Source organism: Coregonus clupeaformis, unplaced genomic scaffold, assembly GCF_020615455.1.
Source record: "Coregonus clupeaformis isolate EN_2021a unplaced genomic scaffold, ASM2061545v1 scaf0012, whole genome shotgun sequence".
In the NCBI taxonomy this organism is placed as follows: Eukaryota; Metazoa; Chordata; class Actinopteri; order Salmoniformes; family Salmonidae; genus Coregonus; species Coregonus clupeaformis.
The window spans coordinates 445,888-466,405 of NW_025533467.1; the positions used below are offsets into that span (position 1 = coordinate 445,888).

Below are 20,518 nucleotides of genomic sequence, written 5' to 3' on the forward strand. Positions count from 1 at the left end.
CCCTTACCATCTTGCTTCACATACCCCTGTCTGGAAGATAATTATCCAAAACACTACAACTGTGATTGTCCTTGCAGTGAATGTGCATGTGTCAAGGTCCTTTCTGCTTAGACCCGGGTGTTACCTCACAAGACAAGCTTACTTAAAATAAGAAGATATGTGCCGATGAGCAAAATGAAGTCTCTGCCAAGGTGCTTTGGGTGTAACAGGCAATGCCCAGATATTTTGTATATTGATGCAACCACAGTATTTTCCAACTCTTGCTAGACTAGCTTTTTAAAATCATTTTGTAAAGTTTATTTGTTGCCCTTTTTCTTTTTTCACATTTCATGATTACATGTTTGATTTTAAAAAATCTCCTCTTCCAATAGGTTTTGAAAATAAAAAAATGTTGTGGATGCATCAGAAATTGCAATTGTAGTATAACTCATTAAAGATTTGTGTGCTTTACCTTTTTTATTTTGCAATAACCACATCCACTTTGTACCGGTGCTGTAACTATTAAATATACATGACTTTAAATACTATTTATTATTTGTGGGTGACTGTTGTATGTACAGTAAGATGCTACAGCACCATGTTGTAAGAAATAACAAATAAAGCCACTTTTCAGTAAAACATTACTCTTTTCTACATAAAGTTAACCAACTGAATGTTTATGCAATAAAACAATCAGGAGATAAACAAAGGCAAGTAAATTAAGTCACATTTATTTTATAATATCTAATATAATCAATGTAATATGAAAAACTGTCACAGTAACTTAGGAAAGAGTTCCAGAGTTGTATGTACAGAGTGGAACAACACTGAACAATATACATTTAGAAGGCTACATTTGTTGTTAATGTGGTTTACTGTTGCCACAAGTACTAAACAACCCTGTATAAAACACATTCTAAATAAATTACAATTGCAGATATCAAAGATGCACGTAATATTAAAAATAACTATATTACATCTGTTAACTAAACTGAAATCTAGTCAGTGGATCACCACGTTTTCAACTCCTCTTACATTTACATTTTAGTCATTTAGCAGACGCTCTTATCCAGAGCGACTTACAGTTAGTGAGTGCATAGATTTTCATACATTCTCTTCTATCGTAGAGAAACAGTGCCTCCTGTGCACGACTTTCAGTAAAGTACTCTTCTTTTTTATAAAAAGGTTTTTGGCTCATAAAGAATCACAATTATGTAAAGTTGTATAAAAAAAAACATATCTCCTTCTTCCTCATGTACACTAACCTGATCCATAGGAGTCCTGGAGTGCAGTTAAACTTGCATTGGACAATCAAGACCCTCAAAACCATGTTGAAATGTTACTTCCATGGTCTGAAACTTAAAACCTTCACCTGTTTTAATTATTGTCATTCATGAGGTTTGGAAGGGAAGCTCGTTTCAAATATCAGTCGAACTTTAACACTTTTTAGCAAAATAAACATTTATGAAATCTCTGATCAAATAAATATGACCAACTAGATCAAGACGGAAATGTACATGTTGGAGTACATGCCCTGTCAAGGGGGGTAATAATCATTTCGAGGAAAAAAATTTTTTCAAGGTGTTGTAATAAAGAAATAAACAGAACACCCAAATCCTTTTCCTCTCCTCAAAAAACAATCAAATGGATGTGTCTGTCTCTCTGGCAATACCTGATGCTTTTGTGACAGCTAACATTCCAAAGCCAAACCCGATGGAGCACAGCAACTCGAGGGTAAAATAAATTAATAATAAATATAATAATTATTAAATAGGTGTAGGTGTGTATTTACTGCTCTGATGCCTGTGGAGCGCTTCGTGGCTCTGCTGTCTCCTGGCGGACCATGACTTGACCTGAGGCACTGCTGGGCTTGAGCCTCTGACCAGTCTTGCCACAGAACGTGCCCTGGAACTCCTGAGGAAGAGGGCAGAGTCAGTCACCACAGGAGGAATACCTGTGCCTCAGGACACTACAGCAGCATGACACTGCAATATGTCTGTTGGTGAGGTCATAGCCATATAGGGACTATCAACTTAGGTCAGGCACTCACCTGTTTGATGGAGTCCCCGTACACCTCTCTGACGTACTTGAGGAAGGCGGTGGTCCATTGCAGGGTGGTGGCTTTGTCCGTCTCGTGGTTACAGAACGGCGCCAGCACATTCAGCTCATCACAGCAGAAGCGGATCCTCCTCCTAAAGTGAAAGGTGTCACTGACAGGTGCTTCTGTTTGAGGTGTGTACTAAGTGTCAGTGTGTTTCCTCTTTTATGGTTTAGGTATGGTTTTCTGTGCTGTTAAGCACTTTGTGACAAATGTACCATGTAAAAGTGTGAATGCTAATGAGCAAGAGTAATAATGTGCCCAAGAGTGTAAAACAAGCAACAGTTTGTGTGTCTGTGAGTATACAGTACCAGTCAAATGTTTGGACACACCTACTCATTCCAGAGTTTTTCTTTATTTTTACTATTTTCTACATTGTAGAATAATAGTGAAGACATCAAAACTATGAAATAACACATATGGAATCATGTAGTAACGAAAAATGTGTTAAACAACAATATATGTTCTATATATGAGATTCTTCAAAGCTGGTTGAGAAAAGCTGGTTGAGAGAATGCAAAGAGTGTGCAAAGAGTGTGCAAAGCTGTCATCAAAGCAAAGGGTGGCTACTTTGAAGAATCTAAAATATATTTGGATTTGTTTAACACTTTTTTGGTTACTACATGATTCCATGTGTTATTTCATAGTTTTGATATCTTCACTATTATTCTACAATGTAGAAAATAGTAAAAATAAAGAAAAACCGTTGAATGAGTAGGTGTGTCCAAACTTTTGACTGGTACTGTAAGATTACCTGCGGTCCCGCTCCTTGCTGTTGTGCCTCTCTCTGCGCTGGCTACTTTCCACTGGTGGCCCTCCTCTCTTCCTGGTGCCTGCTCCTCCAGCTGCTCTTCCCTCCACTGAGTTTGGGACAATGCCGGGGGCCTTGACAGCACAGGGTCCACGGGTCCTACCGCGTTTAGCAGTCTTCGCCACAGCATCATCTGAAAGAGATAAAGAGGGTGTTAATTGTTGTTTTGTTCAGCAATACTACAGTACATGACATAGCCATGAGAAGCATGCGGAATTTGGACAGACACATACATACCTTCCACCTTCACCCAAACTTTCTCCTCTGTTGGGTTGGGGATGTTGACGCATGGAACTTTGTCAGGCATCTTGTCTGGCCGATAGCTGAATGTGAAGTTCTTTGGAATGATCAACCCTTGATGCTTATTGGGTTCAAGCATATGAGGGACCATCCCAAACCCCTAAGAATAGAATACTTGTCAAAACATAGCACTGAATCCCTTCCTTGTAACAATATAAAACAATTCAATTTTTATGAACTAGTAACATCAGTAGTATGTTGCTCATACTTGACGGGCGCCAGCGATGGGGTTGAACATGCTTCCATATGGGTATGACAGCTCAATAGGGTTGCCACGATCTGACCTCACCCACTTCTGCGGTTGTGGATGCATTGCTGCTTCTTGCGCCTCATTGGAGTGATGAAGCATTGTCAAAAAACTGTAAAAGAAAGACAAATGTTGAGTAACTCAGTCCTTCTATGACAACGTGTTTTTAGTACCGTAGTAGATAATTTACAGCTATAAACAAAGTATGGCTAGTATAGGCCTACATTATCGTCACTCAAAATTGAGGGATAAAACTTTCTTGCTAAGAGCTGCTGATTGCACATCCTGTTGTCTGGGGATGTCACAGGGGGTGCAGTTGAACCTCTTCTCCAAGCGAACTCGGGCGGGTGGGTTGGGCCTGGACAATAGCTGTGTGCTACCGTTGTTGTATGCTTCCAAGCCGCGTTCTTGGGTCGCATCCACTGCACTCCTGACTTTAGCCAACACAGAGCCGGGGACTTCACCGCAAGTGGTGGGGGTCCTTTCTCCAGGTATAACATTCCCGTCACTGACCAATACCATTTTAATTTCCTTGATGTCAACCTGTCCACCCTGGTTCAAGTCGCCGAAAATGTACTGCTGCTCATCAGTTGAAGTTGATATGACATCAGGTGGAGTGTTCAGTGGAGACTTTGCTGGGTATTCTGCTTCGCAGTTTGTGGTCGTAGGTTGGGGTGCGGGGCTTTCCACAGTGAATACGGTAGTGTTGAACCGGGCATCTCCAGATCCCTCTGGACCAGCCGCCTGTGCCTCCATGTGTGACTGGATGATGTGCTGAAGGTGGGTGTACTCCACTTCTGTCATCTCCATCAGGTTGAGCTCAGTGCCCAAAATCTGGCTTTGATCATTTGGAACACAGCCGTTTTGGCTCATGATCACCTCCACAGAATCGGGGTTATACTGCCCCAATGCAGGTGACACATGAATGGTTTTACAAGCCAAAGACTTCGACATCCTGTTGAGAGAAACATATGATAAATATCAGGCTAGAACAAGAACACAACTAGTTTCATGTTCAACATGGCTAAATATCTATCTAGCAAGCTACTTTTCCCGCTCTGATCGATCAATTCACATCGCGCATCTCAATCTCAGCTGAGCTAACGTTACGCTCAAGCTACTCTATCTCAACTCACTCCACACGAGATCAAAAATACAGCTAGCTACTACCGCGAGCTACACTTATTCTTACTGAAATGTGGAATATAGCTAGTTATCCAAGTAAATAGCTAGTAGAAATGGTACTATTTAGTCAACTTAAAAATGAGTTAACATACAAATATGCGGTAACGTTAGCTAGCTGATGTTAGCTAGCAGACGTTAGCTAGTTATAGTTAGTTACTGTAGCCAGAAACCTTTCCATCTTTTACTGACTGAAAAGTCACCACCCCTTACAATTGTCTCAATTAAACATTTGACAACTACCTGAATAGATGGATATATTTGTATTTAAAATAGTCTTCAATTATAATTTCATTAAATTATCAAAATCGTCGTTTTAAAACAGGCTCGTGTTCAGAATTTTACCAACTGACTTTGACAGAGACCAGAGAACGAACTTGATCAGAAAATAACTTGGGTGGCAACTGACGTCAGGCCTTTTCATTGGACCAAAAACAGAGCCTCTGCTGTCAGTGTCCATGACATTTTTCTAAAATATTTTTGGGAGATTTGGTAACTTGCTTGACTGCTCCCATTATCAAATGCTGGGAAATCAAACATTCAACGATGTTAATCATACTGAACAAAAATATAAATGCAACATGTAAAGTGTTGGTCCCATGTTTCATGAGCTGAAATAAAAGAGCCCAGACATTTTCCATACTCACAAAAAGCATATTTCTCTCAAATTCTGTGCACAAATTTGTTTACATCCCTGTTAGTGAGCATTTCTCATTTGCCAAGATAATCCATCCACCTGACAGGTGTGGCATATCAAGAAGCTGATTAAACAGCTCAGTTGGTAGAGCATGGCACTTGCAACGCCAGGGTTGTGGGTTCGTTTCCTACGGGGGGCCAGTATGAAAAATGTATGCACTCACTAACTGTAAGTTGCTCTGGATAAAAGCGTCTGCTAAATGACTAAAATTTAATGATAATTACACAGGTGCACCTTGTGCTGGGGACAATAAAAGGCCACTCTAAAATGTGCAGTTCTGTCACACAACACAATGCCACAGATGTATCACGTTTTGAGGGAGCGTGCAATTGGCATGCTGACTGCAGGAATGTCCACCAGAGCTGTTGCCAGATAATTTTATGTTAATTTCTCTACCATAAGCCGCCTCCAACTTCATTTTTGAGAATTTAGCAGTACGTCCAACCGGCCTCACAACCGCAGACCACGTGTAACCACGCCAGCCCAGGACCTCCACATCAGGCTTCTTCACTTGCGGGATGGTCTGGGACCAGCCACCCGTGCAGATTATGAAACTGTGGGTTTGCACAACCAAATAATTTCTGCACAAACTCTCAGAAACAGTCTCAGGGAAACACCAGGGTCTTGACCGGACTGCAATTTGGCGTCGTAACCGAGTTCAGTGGGCAAATGCTAACCTTCGTTGGCCACTGGCACGCTGGAAAAGTATAGTTTCAACTGTACCAGGCAGATGGCAGATCGTTTGGGCGACCGGTTTGCTGATGTCAACGTTGTGAACAGAGTGCCCCATGGTGGTGGCGGAGTTGGGTTATGATATAGGCAGGCATAAGCTACAAACAACGAACACAATTGCATTTTATCGATGGCAATTTGGAATGCACAGAAATACCGTGAGGAGATCCTGAGGCCCATTGTCATGCCATTCGTCTGCCGCCATCACCTCATATTTCAGCATGATAATGCATGGCCCCATGTCGCAAGGACCTGTACACAATTCCTGGAAGCTGAAAATGTCCCAGTTCTTCCATGGTCTGCATACTCACCAGACATGTCACCCATTGATCACGTTTGGGATGCTCTGGATCGACGTGTACGACAGTGTGTTCCAGTTCCCGCCAATATCCAGCAACTTCGCACAGCCATTGAAGAGTGGGACAACATTCCACAGACCACAATTAACAGCCTGATCAACTCTATGCGAAGGAGATGTGTCGCGCTGCATGAGGTAAATAAATGGTGGTCACACTAGATACTGACTGGTTTTCTGATCCACGCCCCTACCTTTAAAAAAAAAAGTATTTGTGACCAACAGATGTATATCTGTATGCCCAGTCATGTGAAATCCATAGATTAGGGCCTAATGAATTTATTTCAATTGACTGATTTCCTTATATGAACTGTAATTCAGTAAAATCTTAGAAATTGTCAATTTATATTTTTGTTCAGTGTATTTGCTTATGTGACAATTACCTCTAGAACGAAATAACTCAGCTTTCCAATCCACCTGTTCAACCTAACCTAACGTAGTTCTATCTGTGGTTCAACCAGGGCTTTTAACCGGTTAGGACTAGATGGTATACAGCTACGGACAGAATGGACTTTTCGGTTAGAAGAACTTACGCAGCAGGTTAGGATAATTAACGTAGTAGGTTAGGAGAATTTGGTTATGGTTAGGAAAATGGTTTGGGTAGGGTTGGTTAAAATGCTACAATTCTCCCCAAAATGACAAAAGAAATTAAGCACTTCCGTCCGTAGGTGTATACCATCTAGCCACATCTATATGCCATCTAAACACCATCGTTCGACATAAAGCTCGCCAGCTTGTAGTCACAGATAGAACAATGAGAACATCTTTGTTGTAGTCCTAAAACCCAGAAATGAGTTACCTCTGGTTCAGCCATCCCTATAGATGCCGTGTTCAAAACAACTGGGAACTCGGAAAAATTAGGACAAATCATGACGTCAGTGAATCTTCAGGTCGGAAAGTCGGAGCTCTAGAAAGAGGCCTGAGTACCCGAGTTGGAATGTCGAGTTGGATGACCGTTTAAATCATTTTTTCCCCCAGTCGGAGCTTGTTATTTTTTTCCTGAGTTCCCAGTTGTTTTGAATTCACTGAAGTTGGAGATTTCCCAGTTCCCAGTTCCCAGTTGTTTTGAACGCTGCAAGAGTACCAAAGTATGAGTCATAATACCAATAAAACCTAGTGGTCAAACAAGGAAATGGTTCCAATAGTTTTTCCACCATTTATTTTTCCCATAGGGGATTTTAGAAACACTTAGAATAAGGGCTGTGTTTCGTGTAGGCTTACCCTGGCGTGACATTTTGATAACCGTGTAAATCTTTCTAGGACAAGGTGAGTTTTATCAATATATTCACCTGTATTTACCCCCCAAAAATGACATGCTAATTATCTGCTAACGTGGCGATCATAAAGAACTACAAATGCCATGATGATCTGGACGAGACTGCCGAATTGAGGCAAAGGTAAGAATCTCTGGATTAACTATCTAATGTTAGCTAAATTCAGTAATGAATAAATGGGCTACATTTCTTTAAATTGACAATTCTGTGAACTGTCTTGTGCAAGTTTAAATTGACACAATACCTGTTAGCAAAGGTGCCAAGCTAGAGATGACGTGCAGGAGCTTGCAGGGATTTGAAGTCTTGCATGATGTCTACTTTGATGCTAATTAGCATTTTCGAATCTGAGAGTAAATAGCCGAATATATTGATTAGTCACCTTGTCCGAGAAAGATTTACATGGTTAATCAAAACGTCACGCCAGTGTAAGCCTACACAAAACACAGCCCTTATTTGAAGTGTTTCTGAAATTCCCTATGGGAAAAATGAATGGTGGAAAAACAATTGGAACCAGTTCACTGTTTGACCGCTCTATGGGGAATATTAATAGGGAAAGAATAGGGTGGAACGATGGCGGAGTTAGCGCTGACAAAAAGACGCCATTACTATTTCACTCTATGCTTTTAACCAATAGAGAGCAATAGTAATGTCATTGCTCGTTAGCCATTGTATGATTTTTGAATAAATGGCGAAAGTAAGGTGTGTGGTAAACACAGGCTTAGGAGATAGATCTTATATGTTTTGTTCTATGAGATAATCTTAATCAGCTAACACTGTGAATTTTGAAGCGTTTATGTAATTAAAAAAAGCACTTAAAGGCTTCATAATTCATAAAGGTCATGTTAACTGACTGATATTATCTCATAGAACAAAACGTATAAGATCTCCCACGCCTGTGTGAACCTTGTTTTCGGCATTTATCCCAAAAACTTGATTCTTTCCCCATTCATTTCCCCCACAGGAATGGCTGAACAAACCAGAGGTAACTAATTTCAGGTTTTTAGGACTCCAAGATGGCGAGCTCTGACTGCTTTTAACAGGTGCAATAGGCCTGTTGGTTGGGCAGATACATGGACCCTATATGGATCTGAGTGTTTTTTCAGGGACTGATACATGTACAGTATAAACCGTTGTCATTATGGGTTATTGTGTGTAGACTGATGAGGGGAAAAAACTATTTTATCAATTTTAGAATAAGGCTGTAACATAACAAAATGTGGAAAAAGTAAATGGGTCTGAATACTTTCCGAAGGCACTGTATGTAGCAGCTGATGATAGTTATGTAGTTTACCGTAGTTATTGGGGCACATGTATAATGTGTAATTTCATGTAATTTTTTAATGGGACGCAAAGGCCCCCAAAGCATCAACCACAGGAGCAAGAGTTGGTATTGAACTACAGCACAAAGCTGAGTGGATAAACTCATAACTGAGAAAGTGCTTTCACTGTGGGCCTGAGTTTAGGTTAATAATGCCCCAAGGCTTGACCAAAGATAATATGGCAGGACCTTTTGATTATGCATAGGCTACACAATAATTATTCAATTCAATTAACTTACATTGCAAGCAAAACTCAAACGTATGCATACTTAAATTATTAGGCAAAATTGCAATCAGACAAAGCTGATAATTGATTGTGGTTCAAATTAAATGCAAGTATGATCATTCCTTTACTGTTTTTATTGGCCTCAGTTCAACAAATTAAAACAGAGTAAAAAATAATAATAATAATAATAAATCAAGTTCATTTATTCTAAAACATATCATCATGAGATGATCCAACATGAAGGCTTTCTAATCAGTGAACAGATGACAGCAGTATGGCTCAATAGGTTTGGACTTATAAAAATAAACATAAATCCATAAACACAATGTACATATCTATTATGTTTGACTTGACATGAGTTTTAATCTGGAAATTCTGAAACGCACGTAATTTGTACCATTTTAAAACTGTAAATTGAATAATAATAATAATAATAATATGCCATTTAGCAGACGCTTTTATCCAAAGCGACTTACAGTCATATGTGCATACATTTTTACGTATGGGTGGTCCCGGGGACATTCAAAAGGTTATGGGTGTTTTATGATGTAGAGAAAACGACTACTTAGTACATTATGAACTGAACCAACTTCAAACTTAGTCCATGCATTTCTGTTAACAGTAGTCTCCAGTTAAACAGGCCCTTTGCTCTCCTGGGGCGTGTCTGTCTGGGGGGTGTCTGTCTGGGGGGGGTCTGTTGATTCAACCTTTTTACCCTTTCCCTCCATTTGTTCTTCTTTCTTTCCACTTCCATCCTTTAAACTGTCTCTGTCACTGTCTTTTGAGAGTGAACGGTTGTGCAGACTAACACCTCCTCTGTTTGCCTCTCCTTCCCTGCTTGTGGCTCTGCCAATGTCTCTGTCCTTTTCTGTGGGTGTCTTTTGCTTTTCATCTACCTCCTCTCTGGGCCTGTCTACTTTTCTCCCTCTAACCCTTTCTCTCTCCCTACTCACAGGCCTACCTGTCCCCCTGCCCCACTGTCTTCCATGACTGCCAACCCGCTCTCTCCCATTGTCCTCAGGCAACTGCCTCTCCTGGGACAAGCAGGGCGATGTGCCCTGGAAGTTCCCCCTGTCTCGGGGGTTACCACCACGGCCACGCTCCTCAGAGTTGTTTTCTCTGTCTCCATAGTTTCTCATTTCACAGTCCTCTATGGGTAGGCTTGTTCTCCTCGTATCAGGCGAGTGACTACTCCGCCACTGGTCTTCTCTAAAAACATCCGGGCTGTTGTTCGGCAAACTAATGAGACCCTCCGGGGGAGTTGGGAGTAAACCTCCTTTAGGCCTCAACGGTCTTACCACTGGCCGTGGACCGTCAAACCGTGGCTGCCCCCCATTGTCTGGGAAATACCCTCGAGATGAGCCTCTGGGCTGGTTGAACCTCGAGGAGCGAGGACCCCTGGGACCATGGAAACCAGGACTTTCTACTCCCCTTGATCCTCCAAAAGTATTATTTGTTGTTGTGAAGTGATCTCCTCTTATATCTGGACTTCTCATGTCTGGATCTGGGACTCGCATTTCTTGACCCCTGTCTGGCCCTGGACGCCTCATGTCAGGCCCTGGATCTCTCATGTTTGGCCCTCTCCTTACACCCAACATGTCTGGCCCTGGGCCTCTCCTATCAACACTAATCTCTGACCCTCTCCTATCATCCCACATGTCTGGCCCTGGCACTCTCCTATCCCCCCTCATGTCTGGCCCTGGATCTCTCATGTCTGGCCCTGACCATCTCCTATCACCCCTTGTGTCTGGCCCTGGACCTCTCATGTCTGGCCCTGGCCATCTCCCATCACCTCTCGTGTCTGGCCCTGGACCTCTCATGTCTGGCCCTCTACTCTCATCCCACATGTCTGGTCCTGCACCGCTCATGTCCGGCACTGGACCCCTCATGTTTGGTGAAGACCCACTCCTATCATCCCACATATCTGGCCCTCTCCTATCACCCCTCTTGTCTGGCGCTGGATCTCTCATGTTTGGCCCTCTCCTATCATCCATTGTGTCTGGCCCTAGACCTGGCCATCTGATGTCTGGGTCTGGATCTCTCCTATCACCCCTTGTGTCTGGCCCAAGACCTGGCCCTCTGATGTCTGGCTCTTGATCTCTCATGTCTGGCCCTGGCCCTCTCCTATCAACCCTTGTTTCTGGCCCTGGACCACCCATTTCTGGCCCTGACCCTCTCCTAACCCCCCTCTTGTCTGGCCCTGGATCTCTCATGTTTGGCCCTCTCCTATCACCTCTTATGTCTGGCCCTAGACCTGGACATCTGATGTCTGGCCCTGGATCTCTCATGTCTGGCCCTGTCCCGCTCCTATCACCCATTGTGTCTGGCCCTCTCATATCTGGCCCTAGACCCCTCAAGTCTGGCCCTGGCCCTCTCCTATGACCCCTTGTGTCTGGCCCTCTGTCTGGCTCTTGATCTCTCGTGTCTGGTCCTGGACCCCTCATGTCTGGCCCTCTCCTATCAACCCTTGTGTCTGGCCCTCTCATGTCTGGCCCTAGACCCCACAAGTCTGGCCCTCTCCTATCACCCCTTATTTCTGGCCCTGTCCCTCTCATGTCTGGCCCTGGAACCCTCATGTTTGGCCCTGGCCCTCTTCTATCACCCCTTGTGTCTGGCCCTAGACCTGGTCCTCTGATATCTGGCTCTTGATCTCTCGTGTCTGGTCCTGGACCCCTCATGTCTGGCCCTGGCCCTCTCCTATCAACCCTTGTTTCAGGCCCTGGCCCTCTCATGTCTGGCCCTGGAACCCTCATGTCTGGCCCTGGACCCCTCATGTCTGGCTCTGGACCTGGCCCTCTCATATTACCCCTCATGTCTGGCCCTGGCCCTCTCCTATCAACCCTTGTTTCAGGCCCTGGCCCTCTCATGTCTGGCCCTGGCCCTCTCCTATAACCCCTTGTGTCTGGCCCTAGACCTGGCCCTCTGATGTCTGGCTCTGTACCCCTCATGTCTGGCCCTGGTCCTCTCCTATCACCCCTCATGTCTGGCTCTGGACCCCTCATGTCTGGCCCTGGCCCTCTCCTATAACCCCTTGTGTCTGGCCCTAGACCTGGCCCTCTGATGTCTGGCTCTGGAGTTCTCGTGTCTGGCCCTGGAACTCTCATGTCTGTCCCTGGACCTCTCCTATCACCCCTCGTGTCTGGCCCTGGATCTCTCATGTCTGGCCCTGGACCTCTCCGATCACCCCTCATGTCTGTCCCAGGACATCTGATGTCTGGCCCTCTCCTATTACCCCTTGTGTCTGGCCCTAGACCTGGCCCTCTGATGTCTGGCCCAGGACCCCTCAAGTCTGGCCCTGGCCATCTCCTGTCACCCCTTGTGTCTGGCTCTGGAACCCTCATGTCTGGCCCTGGCCCTCTCCCATCACCCCTTGTGTCTGACCCTAGACCTGGCACTCTGCCTGGCCCTGGACCCCTAATGTCTGGCCCTGGACCTCTCCTATCACCCCTCGTGTCTGGCCCTAGACCTGGCTCTCTGATGTCTGGCCCTGGATCTCTCATGTCTGGCCCTGGATCTCTCATGTCTGGCCCTGGATCTCTCATGTCTGGCCCTGGACCCCTCATGTCTGGCCCTGGACCCCTCATGTCTGGCCCTGGACCCCTCATGTCTGGCCCTGGACCCCTCATGTCTGGCCCTAGACCTGGCCCTCTCATGTCTGGCCCAGGATCTCTCATGTCTGGCCCAGGATCTCTCATGTCTGGCCCTGGATCTCTCATGTCTGGCCCAGGATCTCTCATGTCTGGCCCAGGATCTCTCATGTCTGGCCCTCTCCTATCACCCCTTGTGTCTGGCCCTAGACCTGGCCCTTTAATGTCTGGCCCTGGATCTCTCATGTCTGGCCCTGGATCTCTCATGTCGGGCCCTGGATTTCTCATGTCGGGCCCTCTCCTATCACCCCTCATGTTTGGCCCTGGCCCTCTCCTATCACCCCTCATGTCAGGCCCTGGACCTCTCCTATCACCCCTCATGTCTGGCCCTGGTCCTCTCCTATCACCCCTCATGTCTGGCCCTAGACCTGGACCTCTGATGTCTGGCCCTGGATCTCTCATGTCTGGCCCTCTCCTATCACCCCTTGTGTCTGGCCCTAGACCTGGCCCTGGATCTCTCATGTCTGAACCTGGATCTCTCATGTATGGCCCTCTCCTATCACCCCTCATGTTTGGCCCTGGCCCTCTCCTATCACCCCTCATGTCTGGCCCTGGACCCCTCATGTCTGGCCCTGGACCTCTCCTATCACCCCTTGTGTCTGGCCCTAGACCTGGCCCTCTGATGTCTGGCCCTGGATCTCTCATGTCTGGCCCTCTCCCATCACCCCTTGTGTCTGGCCCTAGACCTGGCCCTCTGATGTCTGGCCCTGGATCTCTCATGTCTGGCCCTGGACCTCTCCTATCACCCCTTGTGTCTGGCCCTAGACCTGGCCCTCTGATGTCTGGCCCTGGATCTCTCATGTCTGGCCCTGGACCTCTCATGTCTGGCCCTGGACCCCTCATGTCTGGCCCTCTCCCATCACCCCTCATGTCTGGCCCTGGACCTCTCCTTTCACCCCTCATGTTTGGCCCTGGCCCTCTCTCATCACCCCTCATGTCTGGCCCTGGTCCTCTCCTATCACCCCTCATGTCTGGCCCTGGATCTCTCATGTCTGGCCCTGGACCTCTCATGTCTGGCCCTGGACCCCTCATGTCTGGCCCTCTCCCATCACCCCTCATGTCTGGCCCTGGACCTCTCCTTTCACCCCTCATGTTTGGCCCTGGCCCTCTCTCATCACCCCTCATGTCTGGCCCTGGCCCTCTCCTATCACCCCTTGTGTCTAGCCCTAGACCTGGCCCTCTGATGTCTGGCCCTGGATCTCTCATGTCTGGCCCTCTCCCATCACCCCTTGTGTCTGGCCCTAGACCTGGCCCTCTGATGTCTGGCCCTGGATCTCTCATGTCTGGCCCTGGACCTCTCCTATCACCCCTTGTGTCTGGCCCTAGACCTGGCCCTCTGATGTCTGGCCCTGGATCTCTCATGTCTGGCCCTGGACCTCTCATGTCTGGCCCTGGACCTCTCATGTCTGGCCCTCTCCTATCACCCCTCATGTCTGGCCCTAGACCTGGCCCTCTGATGTCTGGCCCTGGATCTCTCATGTCTGGCCCTGGACCTCTCATGTCTGGCCCTGGACCTCTCATGTCTGGCCCTCTCCTATCACCCCTCATGTCTGGCCCTGGCCTTCTCCTATCACCCCTCATTTCTGGCCCTGGCCCTCTCCTATCACCCCTCATGTCTGGCCCTGGTCTCATCATATCTGGACCTCTGATGTCTGACCCTGGGTTTCTCCTTTCCTCCCCAATATCAGGATCTTTCCTCTCTAAACTGCTGGACCGTTCCCCCTTGTTGTTTGGAGAGGCCATGTGGGGAGGACCTTGTGAGGGTATCTGGGTTTCTATCAGAATTTCTGATGGGCTCTGTATACTGTGCTCCCTTGGTGTTACCAGCGAGGCATGAGCAGGTCTTACCACTGCCTGTGGACCATCGAAACGGAACCGTGGTTGCCCCCCTGGGAAGTGCCCTGGATATGAGCCCCTGGGCTGGTTGAACCTCGAGGGACGAGGACCCCTGGGGCGGAAACCAGGACAATGTGCTCCCCTTTGATCCTCAAAATGTCCTCTTTGAACAGGTGAGGACATCCTTGGACTGCTGAAATGAGTCGATAGTGGTCTCTGTCCTCCAAAGTTAGCTGTTGGTGTAAAGTGGTCCACTCTCATGTCTGGACTTCTCATATCTGGATCTGGGCCTGGCATTTCTGTATCTCTCATGTCTGGGCCTGAACTCCTCATGTTTGGATTCCTAATTTCAGGTCCTGGATCCTTCATATCGGGATCTGTCATGTCTGGTCCTGTACCTCTTCTATCATCCCACATGTCTGGCCCTCTCCTATCACCCCTGATGTCGGGCTCTGGACCTCTCATGTCTGACCCTGGACCCCTCATTTCTGACCCTGGACCCCTCATGTCTGATCCTGGACCCCTCATGTCTGACCCTGGACCCCTCATGTCTGACCCTGGACCCCTCATGTCTGGCCCTGGACCCCTCATGTCTGGCCTTGGACCCCGCATGTCTGGCCCTAGACCTCGCATGTCTGGACCTGGACCCCTCATGTCTGGCCCTGGACCTCGCATGTCTGGCCCTGGACCTCGCATGTCTGGCCCTAGACCTCGCATGTCTGACCCTGGACCCCTTCTATCATCCCACATGTCTGGCCTTGGACCCCTCATGTCTGGCCCAGGTTCTATCATATCTGGACTTCTGATGTCTGGGCCTTGCTGTCTTCTTCCCTCCCTCATATCGGGATCTCTCCTCTCTAAACTGCTGGACCGCTCACCCTGGTTGCTTGGAGAGGCCATGTGGGGAGGACCTTGTGAGGAAAACTGGTTCTCTCTCATAATGTCTGATGGGCTCTGTACAATGTGTTGGTCCTTTATTTCTGGTTGAATAGGCTCACCTCCATTGTCATGATGCTGGTTGGTGCCTCTTTGTGTTCCTAGCAGCTCTAGAGGTCTTACTACTAGCTGATTATGTGGACCATCAAACCGGGACCGTGGTGGCACCCACCTCGAGGTACGAGGACCCCTGGGGCGGAAACCAGGACGATGTGATCCCTGTTGATCCTTCAAATTTCCTCTTGGAACGGATAAGGGGATCCTTGGACTATTAAAATGGGGCGATGGTGATCTCTTTCCTCCAAAGTTAGTTGTTGGTGAGAAGTGGTCCTCTCTCATATCTGGACTTCTCATGTCTGGTTCTGGACCTCTGATATTGGGACTTAGATGCATCATTTGTGGCCCTCTCCTTTCACCCCTCATGTCTGGTTCTGGACTTCTGATATTGGGACTTAGATGCCTCATTTGCGGCCCTCTCCTTTCACCCCTCATGTCTGGCCCTGGTCCCATCATATCTGGCCCTTGGTTTCTCCTTCCCTCCCTAATATCAGGATCTTTCCTCTCTAAACTGCTGGACCGCTCACCCTGGTTATTTGGAGAGGCCATGTGGGGAGGACCTTGTGAGGAAAACTGTTTTTCTCTCATAATGTCTGATGGGCTCTGTACACTGCGTTGCTCTAGTAGTTCCCGTTGAGAGGGCCTATCCCTATTGTCTTGACGCTGGATGTTGGGGCCTTGCTGGTTGTTGGGCCCTCTTTGTGGTGATCCCAGCAAGCTTTGAGGAGGTTGTTGTTCCGCAGGCTTCTGGGGAGTGGGATTCTCATGGGGCATTTGATGGCCTGTGTCCTCAATCTCTCCCTGTGGTGGACCTCCAGAATTAGAACGATCACACAGTGGTTCATCAATGTCCTGTCTATCAAGAGGGGGCTGAGGTGAGTCATTAGCCTCCATGACCAGTGCTGGAGCTGGACTTGTAGGACCCATGTCTTCAGGAGCCTCTGGGCTCTTTGAGTCATCCCACACTTGAGGAGGAGAAGACTCCCTTTGACCCTTTGAGAGTCCCCTAGAGCCAGAATCTCGTTTTTGTCTTGGTGAAGATGGGGATCTTCTATGGCTACCAGAGCTGCGTCGAGAAGTACGCTCTTTATGAGGGAGATGGCGGCCTGGGCGCTCAGAGTGGTGACGACCTCTGTGATATGGTCGGCTCCTCTCACCCCGTCTGTGTCGTTCCCTTCGCCTATCAGAGTGTCCAGGGGACCGGTGGCCAGATCTACGAGGAGGGCTTTCGTGGCGGTCCCTGACTTTACGGTCCCGTCTTTTTGGTGAGTGAGTATCTGGTTGGCTGCTACGCTTACGCCTCCTATCAGGAGTGTCATTGCGCGATGCACCACGACACGAGCTAGACACTGAGGAGTCACGAGACCGCTCAGAACGCCTTGCTGAATCTGATCGAGTTGAGGCTTTCTCTTTTTCTTCTCCATTTGTGTCTTTCAGCTCATCAAATATAGTGTCATCCTCTGGGTCGTAAGCTACATCAGAGTCCTGGATCTCACCAGCTTCAGGATCTGAATTGTCTGTTGCCTGAATATTTTCTTTTTTAATCTCTTTGACCCGCTTTGGTGATGCATTGGGCATTTCCACATTTCTTGACACTGAAAGAGGTACAGTCTTGGTCTCGCTCTTAATCTCTTGTTTTATTGGTACTTCTGTTTCCTCCGTTTTCAAGAAACCTTTTAAAGCTCTTTGATTGACTGAAGGATTTGCCTCAGACTGCTCTCCTTCACTCTGCGGTGTTTGTAACTGAGACAGCCCAGATTTGGTAGGGGGAGACATCAAGGCATCGGAAACAGAGAAGTGGGCCATGAACATGCCCACTGCCTCTCTCTGCTGACGCAGTGCCTCCTCCTGCTCCTTCAGCTGCCGTTTCTGCTCCTCAATCTGCCTGTTGAGATCCTCAAGCATTCGCTGTTGTTCAGTCAGAGTAGCGGCTGACACAATCACAGCACCGGTAATGGTCCGGCTCAGAGGGGCTGGGGCTGGACTGGGAGCTGGGGCTGGACTGGGAGCTGGGACTGGGGTAGGAGCTGGAGCTGGGACTGGGGTAGGAGCTGGAGCTGGGACTGGGGTAGGAGCTGGAGCTGAAGTTGGAGCTGGGACTTTCTCTACACTGACCCCATCATTGTGCATATCCTCAAAGATAGTCTCATCCTCAGGGTCGTAAGCCACGTCGTCATCATCGGCACACGTGGCCTGAGCAGCAGCATTCTCCTCAAACATTTTATCTATATTAATTGGTGCAACCCGTCCATAGCCCATTGCTGGATCATACTCCTCCTCCGGGTCGTATGGTCGATCATATTCATTTTCCTCCTCCTCAATCTCTTTGACTTTGGATTTCTGCCCGTACTGCTGGACTATCGGATCCACCATTGGGGGAGGGGGCAAAGTAGTTGGAGGGGGCACTGCTGCAACTGCTGGGACTCCAGGAGAGTCCTTCCCAAACAGTGACTTCAGGATGGTCTGCAGGGGAGTGGTGGACATGCTAGTGGTCGGGGGAGGGGCAGAAGCAGGGAGAGCAGCTCTAACGGAGGACAGAAGTGATGGAATAGTCAGTGAGCCCGAGGAGGAGGAGTCTGACGGGGATCCAGTGGAAGGAGGGGAACCAGGAGGGGTGGACATGATGGGCATCGCTGGGTCGTATGGCAGGAATTCCTCCGTCCTAGGGTCAGACCCATACAGCGTAGGGAGTCTCGGGAGGCCAGTATCTCTGGAGTCTTTGGGCATGTGGATCTTGGCTCTCTTCTCTTCAACCTCTTGTGGCAAGCTTCCCGCACGTTTGGGTTTCTGGCAAATAACCAGTCCCAGAAGAAGATTGGGGCGATTCTTCTCAAAGCCTGTTAAATAAAGAAGGAGTAGGGAGATTAGTTTTGAATGTTTACAAAAAATAATGCTAATGATTCATTAGCATCTAAAAATATATACCCGCATTCAAATGTCAGTGCACCATCTGTGTAGCCTTCTACATGTTGGCCTAAATGACAGCATTTTCTTACCTGATCCTTCGAAGGGTTGAAGTTTGGATGGAATGGACTCCTTTGCGCTGAGTGGGATGAGGTAGATGTCCTTAATGCTGCGGCTGTTGTTGGCCACCACCCCGAAGCGCCGTCTGCTGCTGAAGTAGGAGAACAGAGACACATAGGCCACCTCCTCCTCCTCTGTCGCTGGGTGGAACCGGATCACACACAGCTCCTGTGGGCCAATAATAATCTCTTATCATTGAGACAGAAAGACATACACAGACCCTATCTACATTTTATAGTTTCTTTCATAATGACAGAGGGAGGGCTTGCCTTTGTAACAGAGGTCTTCACTCTCCCGATGTAATCCCACACAGTTTGAGGCATGATTCTTCCACCAAGCTGTATGGTATCAGGCAGATCCTAAACAAAATAAATGTTTTGTTAATATCCATATAGACAAAACTGCTATGTTGTTTATGAGAGGTATTGTCTTAAAATGTTCATAAATAAACTAATCTAAAGATATCTGACAATGCTCTCCTATTTTTCTCTTGCAGTCACGGTAGCATAATTATGTGTTATATTCGTTACCTCTTTGAGATATTCGGAAGGCCCGGAGACCAGATAGCCCTTGGTGACGAACTTGGCCACGCTGATCATGTTGAGGAAGCCCTTCCACACTACTTCCTGCTTGGCCAGGAACTGGGTCGTCTCCCCATCTTGAGGGGAGTGGGAGTTCACAGCCCTGCAAACACAACATCACAATTAGAGTCAATTACTGCCCATTCACTCAGCTGTAAATCATGCACAGAGGAGGAAACATAATTTATATTCTGACTGAAATGAACATGCACTAATTATCGTAAAACACTTTCTTATCAAGGATCACTTGTAGTGATGGTGGCAAGCTGAGAGGAGATACCTTGAAGAGGATGCAGAGGATCCTGAAGAACCATAGAACGATGAGGAGGATGGCTTCATCAGGATAGATTTGGGTAATGCTGGCGTTGGTGGCAGGGATTGGGGTGGTGGCAAGGGCATGAATGGCTTGCTCAGTTTCGCAGGGACATAAGAGACTGGCGGAGGTGGGACTGTAGACATGGCGACAGTTGCCATTGCAGGAGTGCGGTTGCCAGCGGTGTGGGGGTCACCAGACATAGCAGCAGAACGGTTGCCAGCAGTGCGGGGATCACGCCTTGTGATGGTTACCGTAGAAACAGCCGGGATCATGACTGGGGTATACATTCTGGACGGTGTCTTGGCTTTGCGGTTTTCCAGAATGGGGGAGGCGGGAGAATCCATGACAGGGGAGGCAGGGGATTCCAAAATGGGGGAGGCGGGAGATTCCATTGGTGGAGAAGCGGGAGATTCCATTGTGGGTGAAGCGGGAGATTCCATGATGGTTAAGACAGAATCGTCCTCCATTAGGGGGGAAGCAGGGGAATCCATGGTGGGGGAGTCAGGGGGTGCAAGGAGGGGTGATTCATCTCCTGCTGGAGTTCTCCATCCTCTCTCCTCTGTTCTGGGATCTGTTCTGGCATACATCCAGGGTGGCCGAGATGGCCTGTCTTTCCATTCGTCTGGGTTGGTGGAGGATGACGATGACCCAGAGAGTTTAGACTTCTTGGGAACAGGCTCCTCCTCACCCTCGACTGCTATCTGACCTGAAGGGCAGAAACAGACACCAACCCACACAAAACATCTGTTAGCAGCATCATTACGCTCGACACCATAGAAGTGCAGTAAATCATTCATTTGACGTTGGGAGTTGAAATCAACACTGTTGCCGACCCTGTTGCCCTTCACTAACATAGTTTGACACAGTGCAGAAGGCGAACATGATATTATGGTGTTTGTTG

General features: G+C 47.5%; 2 protein-coding genes across 2 annotated transcripts in view; both read right to left on the bottom strand.

Annotated features, from left to right (window-relative positions):
- Window positions 1-396: 396 nt before the first annotated feature.
- Window positions 397-4,970, bottom strand: LOC121545428 (transcription factor-like 5 protein). Its single transcript, XM_041855954.1, has 6 exons — window positions 4,861-4,970; window positions 3,397-4,390; window positions 3,126-3,288; window positions 2,832-3,021; window positions 2,030-2,171; window positions 397-1,893 (listed from the first exon to the last, which is right to left on the bottom strand). The coding sequence occupies exons 2-6, from the start codon at window positions 3,535-3,537 to the stop codon at window positions 1,768-1,770; spliced, it is 762 nt and encodes a 253-aa protein (XP_041711888.1). The 5' UTR covers window positions 3,538-4,390; window positions 4,861-4,970; the 3' UTR covers window positions 397-1,767.
- A 4,365-nt stretch (window positions 4,971-9,335) lies between these two features.
- LOC121546443 (death-inducer obliterator 1-like) overlaps window positions 9,336-20,518 on the bottom strand; it is a 42,356-nt gene continuing 31,173 nt past the window's right edge. Inside the window, exons 13-17 of the mRNA XM_045212410.1 lie at window positions 19,582-20,323; window positions 19,251-19,404; window positions 18,990-19,079; window positions 18,693-18,888; window positions 9,336-18,533 (exon numbers count right to left, since the gene is read on the bottom strand). Coding sequence (XP_045068345.1) covers window positions 9,853-18,533; window positions 18,693-18,888; window positions 18,990-19,079; window positions 19,251-19,404; window positions 19,582-20,323 — 9,863 coding nt within the window. The 3' untranslated portion in view covers window positions 9,336-9,852. The remainder of the gene's footprint in view (window positions 18,534-18,692; window positions 18,889-18,989; window positions 19,080-19,250; window positions 19,405-19,581; window positions 20,324-20,518) is intronic.

Excerpts from the sequence above, each read along its gene's own strand:
- LOC121545428 (XM_041855954.1), bottom strand. The coding sequence starts at position 3,537 with ATGCTTCATCACTCCAATGAGGCGCAAGAAGCAGCAATGCATCCACAA. Across the intron at positions 2,172-2,831 it reads AGCAAGGAGCGGGACCGCAG|GAGGAGGATCCGCTTCTGCT; the intron begins GTAATCTTACAG and ends CTTTCACTTTAG. Across the intron at positions 1,894-2,029 it reads ACGGGGACTCCATCAAACAG|GAGTTCCAGGGCACGTTCTG; the intron begins GTGAGTGCCTGA and ends CCTCTTCCTCAG.